General features: G+C 34.1%; 1 protein-coding gene across 3 annotated transcripts; it reads left to right on the top strand.

The window, feature by feature from the left end:
- Nucleotides 1-9,466, top strand: LOC107717181 (POU domain class 2-associating factor 1-like). 3 transcript variants are annotated; one of them, XM_016523863.1, is made up of 5 exons: nt 1-74; nt 5,272-5,387; nt 8,409-8,451; nt 8,531-8,796; nt 8,880-9,466. In XM_016523863.1, exons 3-5 carry the CDS (start codon nt 8,412-8,414, stop codon nt 9,198-9,200), a joined length of 627 nt encoding a protein of 208 aa, XP_016379349.1. In that variant the 5' UTR covers nt 1-74; nt 5,272-5,387; nt 8,409-8,411; the 3' UTR covers nt 9,201-9,466. The 3 variants fall into 3 exon arrangements, with proteins under 3 accessions (XP_016379349.1, XP_016379348.1, XP_016379347.1); XM_016523862.1 differs by lacking the exon at nt 1-74 and adding an exon at nt 1,512-1,588; XM_016523861.1 differs by lacking the exon at nt 1-74 and adding an exon at nt 1,512-1,588 and having other exon boundaries at nt 5,272-5,405.
- Nucleotides 9,467-12,677: the final 3,211 nt, after the last annotated feature.

Raw genomic sequence — 12,677 nt, 5'->3', positions numbered from 1 at the left:
GCACTGTGTGGTATCTCATTTACGCTTTGTTTCTCAATTCAGAAGGAAGATCTGTCTTCGCACACAAGGCTGAAGTAAGAATTTTTAGCTCTTTGTCTTTTCCCTCATTAATACGCCTTTTGGAGAGGCCGTTTCAAATATTGATGAGCCGAGAACTTTGAAGACGCCTCAAGAAATCTTGTACGAGTCAGCTGTATTTTTGAACTGTGCGGAGTTGAAGGGATAACATGATAAAAAATTACAAGCAGATGTATTTTGTTATTGTTATAAATAAAAAGCTGTTCCTTGTTTTTGTTGCTGAGATGTGTGATTGTTTGTGTAATAATAGAAAGAACTAAGCTGAGAAAAGGAACATGATGAGCTTCATGGCTTAAGTGGTCAATGAAGCTCAAAGTATGTGCAGGTGTTTCCTTTAAACACTAATAAATTGACTAGCGTGGCAGTTTCACATGGGTTACATCAATTCTCAGCAGTCTAATTTTGAACTCCGATTTTAAAAACTGCACCCAGAAAGAAACTACATTTATTTACTGCAGTAAAGTAAATATAAATCATATTTGGAATGTAGTTAAACTGCCTATGCTTTTTAATCATATAATGTATATTTATCAACAGAGCAAGTCATGTATGGGTGCCCATAGACACCAAGTATAAAAAGAGAAATTAGAAAAAAAAAAACTTTTGTTTCATAGGCGTGTATTAAAAAAGTGTTAAAATAAAATAGATTTCAGTTTGGTGATCTCCAAGATGCAAAAAAAAAAAAACTTTAATGGTGTGTTTTAGTTGTAAAATTATTGTTGATTTGCTTTTGTTCACAGTAATTAGTTTTTTAGTTATTAACTTATTTGCTCCACAGCCATGCATTAAGAAAAACTGTGAAAATAAAAAATAAAATAAAATAAAATAAAAGATTTAAATATGGTGAACTCCAACATGCACAACAATTTATTGGTGTTTTAGGTGTAAAATTCTTGTTGATTTGTTTTTATCCACAATACTTTGTTTTTTAATTATTAACTTATTTGTTCCACAGCCATGCATTAACAAAAACAGTGAAAATAAAATAAAACAAAATATTTTAGTTTGGTGATCTCCAAGATGCAAAACAAAACAAAACAAAATAAATAAATAAAATAACAGATTTCAGTTTGGTGATCTAAACACTTTATGCAAAACACTTTATTGGTGTGTTTTAGTTGTAAAATTATTGTTGATCAGTAATTTTGCTCCTGCTCATCAAAATAAATTGATTGTACAGGTGTGCCACTGGGATATGAAATGTTTTTTTCCAATTTATTCTCTGCTTGTTTCGTTGGATAGAGCAGTTATGTACATATACTTTGTAACTTTCATAAGATATGTTAAACTGAAACTTTTACATTGTGGTAAACTGGTGGTACTAAATGAATGTGAACTTCAGCTTCCCTTTGTGGTGACATCACTTGAAACTGCATGCTGTTGCTTTTATAAGGCAGCCCATTCAAGCACCCACTGTACAATTATGAGATGATCTCAGGAAGTAAATAGAAAAGGTTTTTGACTAGATACTATAAGAGTTTAGAGTATAAGACTGTGCACATGGGAAAATGTAAGTACAATTTCCGAATATCAATACAATATTTAGATTTGCACATTTCACGCATTATGTTGCAGTATGCAAATGTAAGATACTTATTTATTTACGAAAAGCACTGCAAAAATCTGATGCATCAAAAAAATATATTTTAAGACGGAGCACAAATATGCAAAACCTACCAAGCTCCTATTACATTATAGAGACGGAAACCAATTGATTTTTGCTGTTGTGCCATGTTATCAGTTCTGATAAGTGGCGTGATTAATTAATAGCTTAGTGTTTGCCTTTTCATCACCAGTAGAATTCAGGCTGATCTTTGCATGTTTTATGATTTGACAATATAAATTTTGTTTAGCTTTATGGTTGTACTGGTGCCTGCATTTTTTCATTACAATGCAGTATGGAATGTAGCGGTTGCTATCAAGATGGGTGACAGATACATTAATACAGAGGCCTAGTCTTTGGCTATTTGACAGAAACTCTAAATGTTCCTTTTGGGGTCATCTATTCGAATATATTAAATATATCTTGAAGTATCAATGTGATACTGCAATGTTATATATTTAAGCATATCATATTTTATAACATTTCAGACTTGATAACGCTCTTCAATTGTTAATTTTTTTTCTTTCATCGTTCATGAAAAAAGTTCCAATACTTTCTACACATTTAAATGTGATTAAATGAAATGAATTATGGTAAAGTTCTCTGACTGATGTAAAGATACTTTTGCTGCTGCTTTTTTTTTATTATTGTATTTTTCAAATGGACCCCCAAAATAAAAACATGTTACTTGAATGTATACCAGTCACATTTCAGAAATTATTAAATTATAAAAAAATTATTTTGTGCTGAAAAAGAAGGTTAAAGTTTCAAAAAAAAATAAATAAAAAGGATTGGGTTTGAATCAGGGTTATTATTGTTATATATTGCTATATTCACTAAAACTTTAAAATTAAAATCTAAAGCAGGTGGTTGGTTGCCAGCCTGTTCTAACAGAGACCAATGTGTGTGGTGAATCTATGATGAATGGCACAGAACAGGTACATTACTGATTCATTATTTGGTGATTAAACATTGAGACTTTAGCCTTAAGAAGTAACAGTTGTGAGAGAATGGGGTGTGGAGAGTGTGAGAGACTTTTTACGCAAACAACGTTTAGCAAACAGCTCAAGCGATAACAGATTTTCACATTAAAGGACCACGATGAAGTTTTGTGTGACTCACAAAATGACTGAATAATGAATCACAAATCATGACTTGAGTGACTCAGTTATAAACTGACCAAATTTACTTGGGGTGCAGAAATAAAACCACTGGAGTTTCGTTGAGGATTTTTCTAATACATTTTCAACTATTTTTTGTGGGGGTTTTTTTTAAATGATGTATGAGGACAGTTATATATCACCAAACAATCACACCTCCTTAAGCACACAGTGTGCACTGCAGGCAGCTTTCTTCAGAATTCACTGTTGGCCAGCAGCTACAGATGCACACAACTATACATATATATCATGATGATGTACTGTACTGTTTTTATTGCCTCTTCATGGACATGCTGACATGAGCTTAAAGTCATAGCAACTCTGTTTAAATGTAATTTTAATGGAGAAAAATGTGAAAATTCTGCAGTAAAAATCCTGTTAACTGGCTCACTGATTAGTTACTTTGTGTGCTGTGTAAAAAAAAAGGTAACAATTTACAATAAAGTTCTATTCATTAACTTTATCTAGTAGTGCATTAGGAATCATGACCTAAGAATGCTTCTTTACTGATTAATCTAGGCAATGTTATTTTATAAACTATTGTTCATTGTTAAGTCATATTTGTTCACAACACATTAATGCTATTAATTTAACATTAATTTAATTTAACATTTTAACTTGAAATGTATCAGTATATATAGAGAGATGAATGTTAACCAAATTAAGAAAAGCTTTAAAAAGTAAGAAAAATTTTAAAAATTGTTCATGTAATTGAACTTTATTGGATAGTATAACTAGAAACATTAAGAAAAAAGTAATGTAAAATTATATTTGACACCATATTTTGAGTTGTGATGAAAAATAATTTTCCCACATACCCTTGTGTAATGCATCACAACTGATAATATTTTATTTGCATATTGTGTTTATTTTTATTTTTGTTATTATATGTGCACTACCTTTCAAAATTCGGGTTAATATTTTTTATATATATATAAATAATACTTTTATTCAGCAAGGACATATTAAATTGACCAGAGGTGACAGGAAAGACATTTATAAAGTTTTCTATTTCAAATAAATGTTTTTCTTTTGAAAGGAATCCTGGAAAAAAAAGTATCACAGTTTCCACAAAAATATTAAGCAGCACAACTGTTTTCAACACTGATAATACTAAGAAATGTTTCTTGAGCAGCAAATCAGCAGATTAGAATGATTTCTGAAGGATCATGTGACACTGAAGACTGGAGTAATGATGCCGAAAATTCAGCTTTGCATCACAGGACTAAATTACATTTTAAATTATTATTATATATATATATATATATATATAATTTGATTTTTAATCAAATGAGTCCAGCCTTGGTGAGTGTAAGAGACTTTTTTCCAAAATATTTTTAAATTCTTACCGATCCCAAACTTTTAATTGGTTGTATACATTGGGGTGTTTATGTTACATGTCATTCAAATTAAATCAGTTATTTACTTCATTATTGTAGTGTTTTGTGTAAATATATGAGCCATGCAGACATTTATGAACCATAGTTCATGGATAAGACCTTTTTTTTTGTCCGTCATGTCATCCTGCAGCCTTCTATTTTACATCTCTTTTATAACATGTTCATCGGCAGATTTTAAAGTTCAAATCAGATTCAAGTAATTTCAGTAGAATAATATATTAACATTATATAAGTTAATGATATATACTGTTATGAACTGTAAAATGTACCACCTCCTATAATGCCTGAAACACCATATTGTTTTACATTAAATTTATGACAACCACAGCTGTTAGTTATTTACCGTAAATGTATCAATATGGAGAGGCTTGAAACAGATCTTGGATGTTATTTTTCTGCCTATGAATTATATAGCTGTCCAGAAAACAGTAATACTCACACTTCCTTGGAAACTTCACATGGAGTTTCTAAAACAAGAAAAGCATTCAAATTTGCTCAGGGGGTTCAACATGACAATTTTGCAGCTGTGTAGTTCTCATAAAATCTGCTACAGCCATGTACCACCATCATATGTAGCATATGAGGACACAAGCAAGTGGATATTTAATGAAAAACGATCATTAAACGTATTGTTATATCTGACCAGCTGCTTTATTTGAATAGATTAGGAAGTGGGATTTGTATAATTATATCTGCAAATAAGCTGATTTCAGTATCACTCAGGCTTACTAGGTCCACACTATTCACCAATGGCTGAAATTGTTCAAGAAAGCAAGAGTTTGAGTGATTATTTCTTGCAGTAGCTTTGTACTTCAGATTACACAATACAAAAAAGACGAAAGGTCCAAATAAAAGAGGTATCTGTTGAGTGACTGAAACTTTCAACACTTTCAGCCACACCTTGTTTAACTTGGCACCAGCAAACAAATCCGTATGTCTCAAAGGATCTTTAAAATGCATTAGAAGCAATGTTTTGTACACATGAGGTGTGCTCATATCTGCTGTGTTTTTTTTGTTTTTTTTTGTACAGCACTGTCAGAGTCATCTGCATCCAAGCCGTACCAGGGAGTGAGAGTCAAAGACCCCGTGAAGGAGCTGCTGCGGAGAAAAAGAGGAAATGCTGCCAGAACGACACCCCCCACCGCAGTAGGAACTAGAGCACACGTGTGTGCACACATGTACTCAATAAGACATGCTTTTGATTGTGAAAACTCTCCCTTAACATTATCTCATTTGTTATTCATTCAAGTCCTAGCTTGTTTTTTTTTTCTTTTTTCTTTTTCTTCATCTAATCCATCCAATACACAATATTGATATCCAACTATGAGACTGAAAAAGATTACTTATGAAAGAAAAGAGGACCTCGGGCTTTAAAGATGGCTAATTGTTTGGTTGGTGTCACTTAAGGAATAGAAGGTTTGGAATGACATGAAGGTAAAGTAAATGATGGCAGAATTTTCATTTTTGGGTGAACTATCCCTTTAATTGCAATTGTTAATATGACAAATAATGGAGCCCAGGAGAAATGAAAACTCTCAAATTGGTTATAAGATTTGCGAACTATTGCAAAATATTGCATGGACATGTTGAGATGAGCTCACTTTAAAAGTCATAGCAACACTGTTTAAATGTCATTTTAATGGAAGAGAAGGTTACAATTTCACAATAAAATACTGTTAACTGGCTAACTATACTTCTTTACAGATTTATTAATCTAGGTTCATGTTATTTTATACTATTGGTCATTGTTAAGCATATTTGTACATAAAAAATAGATGTTCTTTTAATTTAACTTTAATGTAATGTTATTTATCTTGAAATGTTAAAAATGTACCAGTATATACAGAAATGAATGTTAAAAGATTAGTTAGGGTTTAAAAGATGGCTGATTGTTTGCTGATTGTGTCACTTAAGAAATAGTTTACCCAAAAAAATTCTGTCGTCATTTAATCACCCTCATGTCGTTTCAAACCTGTAGGACCTTCTCAAAATATCTTCTTTTACGTTCCACAGAAGAAGTAAAGTACAGGTTTGGAATGACATGAAGGTGAGTAAATGTAAAGATGACAGAACTTTCATTATGGGTGAACTATCCATTTAATTGTAGTTGTTAAAATGGCAGACACAAGTCAGGTCAGTTCATGGCACTTACTAATAATTGGCTGAATAATGGAGCCCAGGAGGGCTGAAAACTCTCAAACTGATTATTGGATTGCGAAGTATTGCAAAAGACTGCATGGACATGTTGAGATAAGCTCACTTTAAAAGTCTAGCAACACTGTTCAAATGTCATTTTAATGGAAGAGGTTAAAATTTCACAATAAAATCCTGCTAATCGGCTAACTCTATCTCAGATTTATTATAGGATTGTGAAATATTGCAAAATCAATGTTAGCTTGACATTACTGAGTGCAGAAAGGCAGGCTCTCCAAACTCCAAGGGGATTTTGGTTTTATATAATCCAGGTGTTTTTCCGTGACAGTTAAACTATTCCCCCACACAGCCGGAGGGGTTGGGCATAGGGCCTATGCAAATCCGGTTGTGGATCTGCCAAGAGGCTTGCCTACCAACCTTCTAATTATTCTTGACAACACATAAAAACATATACACACATACACACACACATACACTCAACAGCCTCCTTCTCACAATGAAATCACATAATGGGCCGAACTCTGTTAAATGCCTTTAGCAAACTGTAGAAAAGCATGAGATCTTATGAAGCCTCTTTACGGCTCTTCTAATGCCAGCCTGATTGTTTACAAATGCTCTTTAAAGCTATTCTGATGACACTTGAGTTAGTAATTGCTTCCCAAGAGGCATTACATATTATGGCAATAAGTGAAACCACACACGAGAACTAGACCTGCTCTCTGTTACTTTAGTGTTAACTAGGCTATCTGTAAGCCAGCCCCTCCATGTGCTCTCTGCAATTTCAGTCAACACCTCTCTCGGTTTGGAGATGTGTTTTTAAACAGATCGGCCATTGTTGGCTTGGGGGCCACACACAGCAAACTACTTGATCCAAACTACCAGATCTTAAACAAAAGTCCCTATCATCTGTTTAAGTGGAATTTAAGTGGAACAACTTGTCCTGATATGTAAATCATTTTACAAAGGTATCACATTGTGCTACACCTTAATTGTTTTTGATCTGTTGTGTAAAATGTAATATATACCCAGCTTTGTTATTGTTATTGTTAAATAAACTGTGAAGACAACTGGCTGCACCTTATCCTGCCAGATGTTACTAAATACTAAATACATGGACATAAAATATAGATTTATTCTGAAATTATTTCATAAACATACTGATTAACAGATTGGTTTAAAGCATCCACTGAGTAAAACAGTCCATGTAGAAATTGGCCTAGCAAAGAGACAAACACTGCAGTAATATTATAATTTTTAACATACTAGTTAACTAAAATATATAGCTACAATGTAACCTTTCTTCCTCTATTTTAAGTCGTCGCTCATCTCTTTTCATCTCTTACTGGTTTGTTGCTGTTTCAATGTTTTCTTGTCTTCAATGTATTCTTGTAAACTCCTGAGTTTCTTCTATTCAAATGTGCTCACCAGAAAAGGAATACTTACATTTTTAGCTTTGTGGAACCAAGGTCATCTTTTCTAGACAATACTCACTGAGATCCCAGTCCTGATTGTATGAGGTTAGACCCTTTATTGAATCCTGAGGATAGAATACTTTCAATATCTGTCTTAATAGAAAAATGTTAATGTTTAATTATAAATATGAAGTGTAAGCAGTGTACAAAATGAACTCTTTCCAAGCACGAAATGTAAACATGATTTGTCACATTTCATTCTTAACATCGAACTGTAAGAATGTCTGGCCAATGCTAAGTAACACGAGCAATTCAAAACAAAGCCATGCGAGCCGTCTACTGAAGATAACATTATTTATTATGTGTATTCTACTTGTACTTCTGTGGACAATTTACCGTTCATCCAGTACGCCTAATCTTAAGATTATTTTTCTTACCCCATTGACTGATATTTTTTCTTGTTTTAAGCAAAAACAAACACAATTTTTATCATTTTTTCAGAAAACAAGACTTAAATAATTTAGCTTCTCAGGTAAATGTATCTTGAGTCAAGAATATTTAGAAAATTAAATTATATGTTTCACCTTTGTACTTTTTCTAGTTGATGGTTCCCAACAACGCTCTGCCATCATACACACATGCTGGTAAGTAACATACAGTATGAACTTTCTTTTTTCATTGAGTAATGCAAATCCTTTTCATGCTTATTTTCCTCTCTGAAAGGGTCTTCTAGTTTCGTAGAAGTCAACCAGAGTTGCCTTAATGATTCATTAGTGGATGTCAGTGGGCTCTGCACAGGATGGATTGCCCAGACCACCAGCACATCTGCTCTTCAACCTCTGAGTCACTGGACTCCTCCAGACCAACACCACGACCCTGCCATCCCGTCCCACACGGATATGTACGTCCAGCCGATCTGTCCCAGTTACACTGTGGTGGGCCCTTCCCCCATGCTGACGTTACACACACCTTTCTTCACCAACCTTGCGGTGAGCCACAGACTGATGCTAAGCCACTGCTATTATTTCATGTCTGAAGATGTTAACTAGTCCCATATCTGGTTCCCTATTAGACCATGAGCACTTCCAGCTCAGCCCTGCCTCAGGTGGAGGTCCCGGACTCCTCCTTTACGTACATCCCTTGGGCTCAGCCTTTATCCACTATCTCCGGCTCCGTTGTGCAGGCCCCCTCAATGCCAGCAGCCCTGTCAGCCCCCCAGCTCTTCCCAGTGCCTCTGACCTTGCCAGTATACTCACCAGAACTGGAGCCTCAGCAGGTAGAGACTCCCCCAGCCCCCGAGGGCACTCTGGCCCTTGAGAAACTGCTGGAAGAAGATGAGGGCCAAAAAGAACCCTACATCTGCAACTCCTCGCTGTTTTCAGAAGATATTTAAGATATTCGCATTAGCACTCTTTTTGTGCAGCTTCTTAATATGTAGGATTTGCTAGGGTGATACAGATATTGAGCATTTAGTACAGCATTTTGGCAGCTCTTATGAAAAATTAAATTCAGAAGAAATAACAAATCTGGAAACTACTGTAAAGGGATATATACTCTTAAAAATAAAGGTTCTTTATTTCATCTGGTTCCATGAAGAACCTTTAAGAAACTCCATGGATCCTTTCCATTATACAAAACGTTCTTTAGATTTATAAAATGTTCTTTACAAAATAAATAAATAAATGTATGTTAAATGAAAGGTTCTTTGGGGAACCAAAAATGGTTCTTCTATGGAATCGCTGCAGCCCTTTTGGAACTTTTATTTTTAAGTTCAGTCAATTCAAGTCGATTTTATTTATATAGCGCTTTACACAATAGAGATTGTTTCAAAGCAGTTTCACAATATTAATCAGGAAACAGAACCAAGAGAATCTATGATGCAAACATCATCAAATATAATCCAAATTATGCTGTAAAGCAGCTCTAACAAAACAATATTGTCTTTATTCAGCTCCAGTAATTTGTTGATTCAGTTCAATGTTGATTCAGTTCAGTTCGAAAATTGTGTAAAGTTCATCAATTATGAAACAAGTTCAATTCAGAAAAAAAGTTGGAGAAATCCCCTGTGGATGTTATCATTTTATCTACCCGTGTCCTTAACCTGCAGGCTTAGTTGTCTCTCAAGTTAACACCTTTCCTAATGAGATGTTTGAATAAGGGTCTGCTCTGCACACGCTCTACCATCAAATCTGCTTCTTTAGAACTTCTGTACATGACATATCCTAGTCAAACGGGTATGACATTAAAGCGAATGTGCTTTTGCAAGTATTTTAGTGTGTGTGATTTTGTTTGTGATGGTGGGGCTGTGTATGCGTGTGAGTATTTGACTGTTTTTCAATTGCTTCCATGTGGATTTCATTGTTCATAAACAGTGTTTGCCAAACGAAATTGTGTTTACTTTGTGTTGCCAATAATCACAATGCTTCACTAATTCAACACAGAGTCAGCAAAGATGATAAGTCAGGATCTAAGCTCAGCAAATCTTTTAAACGAACACTAATCAAACCATGAAACACCATAGAAACAGATGAAAACCAAGGAAACTGACTGAAGATGTAGGAAACTCACTAAAAACTGAGACACAGAACTGTAACATAATGCAAACCCTCACTCAAAAAGGATACAAATTCAAAAACCCATTACAGCATGCAGCAATAACCTTGTTTAACCTTGTTTAAACCCAAACACAATCCCACTAACAATAACTTAGATATGGCTTACTTATATACACATTTTCCCTCTTTTACCAATTGGAACATTCCATTTACATAAAATTTATTTTTGTCTCAATCTGTGAACAAGAGAGAGAGAGAAAATCAGTTAATGTATAATGAAAATGATTTCATTCTTAAATTTAAATACAAATTTAACTTTAAAAATTTAACTGGCTTCCAAACAAACATGTTCTTATCTCTCTCTTTTTTTTTTTTGGTCACATATAAGTGTCTGCAGCTCTGCTAAGCTGTGGAAACTTCTCTCCTCCACAAAGTAGATAAAAACAACAATGAATTTTAAATTCATATAGTTTGATTTTTTTTTATTATTACTTGGGTTTATGTATAAACATACCCAGTCACAATAAATATTAAAACTATCCCATGCCTTTATATCACTTTTTTCTTTTAAGATTGTGAAGGGCTCACATACTGTACATTTTTGCTTTTGGCCTTCATAAACATAATTGTTTTTAAACAAACACATGGACACACTGTAACTCTAAACTCAACTGTGTTCCCAGCTATCCCTTGACTATTTATTACTTTTTCCTTTTAACATTGTGAAGTGCTCACATACTACTTTTGGCCTTCATAAACAATTGTTTTCACATAAACAAATGAAAGGGGACACATTGTATATCTAAACTCAATTGTGCATTTCAGATGCTGGCATATCCTGCAACCTCGTCATCTGCAGAGGGAAACTGCAATTCAATCACAACAAAATACTAATAATGATTAACTTAAAGGCATCATAGAGGATTGTGAAGATATTTCACTGGAGCTTCGTCTTCAATACACTATTTTATGCTCTATTTAGTTTTATTTCTTTAAGCATTTATTTATGTTCAATGTCCATTGTCATTCATTAATGTATTCTGAAAAAAGTACCTAATTGACACGTTGTTGTTGTTGTTGTTGATTTTATGTAAAATCCTAATAGACACTTTAATATATTATAAGACCAGGCAGATAGAGGGGTAAAAAAACAATATTAATAAATAATATATACAAATAATATTTAGCACTAAAAATGGTTCTGCTATTGTTACAAGCCGAAGAACCCTTTTCTGGTACTGTTTAGAACCATTTTTCTTAAGAGTGATAACCCACTGAAATGAATGCTTCCCACCAGGTGCGATTTTGTAAAGGCTGCCTCCAGTCTGCTAAAACAGGAAATATAAAACAGCAAGCTCCTAATAAACATTAAAAGTGAGGTATAAATAAAATAAATACGAACCCATTAAAATACAGTAATGGAAGGCTGCTCCACAGTCTCTCCATCACATATTGCTCTCCTGTGTCCCATAACTGATCATGAAGCATCTAATTTTAATATGCGCACATTCAAATCACATGGCTGAGATTTGAAATGTACAACAGAGTGAAAGATTTTCAGTGGTTCAAGTTTTTGGTCTGCTCCTAGTGGCTTCAGAAGATTTGAAATCTAGCTTGTCATTTTTGAGCAAATGAGCATTTTTGGTTACACTATTGCTTTAAAGCAGGTCCATTTTACACATGTGTGCAAGCCCTTTATTTTCATTTGCATTCACATTTATGCATTCGGGAGATGCTTTTATTTATCAGTTCATGCATTCCCCGGGAATTGAACCCACAACATTGGTGTTGCTACTACTGCTGGTTATAATTATTGTTTTAAGAAATCTAGCAGCAAGACAGAAGATTTTGCAGTCATGACCCTCAGAGGTGAATGGGTGTTTTCAAACCTTAAAGAGTACTAAGAGTGAGTGAAACCAAGACGCTGACATCTGCGTTCATTTTTTTTTTTTTTGAGTGAACATTACCTTTGTGCACAAATTTTTGCACATGACTCCTTAGGACACACCGTGCTGTCAAGATGCCTCTGCTTACCTTTAAGGTGCCGTTGAATCTGCCTAACAGGATCCAAGGGCATGTCTGCACAAATGTTAAGAGATGGAAGGAGGTACAGTACAAGGTGTGACTTTTGAGGAGAAGCAGGGAAAGTGTGCGTTGGAGGAGGATAATATTTGGCACTTAGCTGAGCAGGATGAGAAAGCAGGGAAACATGTCAAAGTTAAATACCTGCTTAAATTGCTCCAATTACAATCCATGCAGAAGTGTGCATTGGGGACTAATCTAGATGTACTGTTTATTGTAAGCACTTTCACAAC

The sequence above is a fragment of the Sinocyclocheilus rhinocerous genome, unplaced genomic scaffold (genome assembly GCF_001515625.1).
Source record: "Sinocyclocheilus rhinocerous isolate Xijiao unplaced genomic scaffold, SAMN03320098_v1.1 scaffold3738, whole genome shotgun sequence".
NCBI lineage: Eukaryota > Metazoa > Chordata > Actinopteri > Cypriniformes > Cyprinidae > Sinocyclocheilus > Sinocyclocheilus rhinocerous.
The sequence above is the reverse complement of the archived record's forward strand: the minus strand, read 5'-3'. Positions and strand labels throughout refer to the sequence as shown.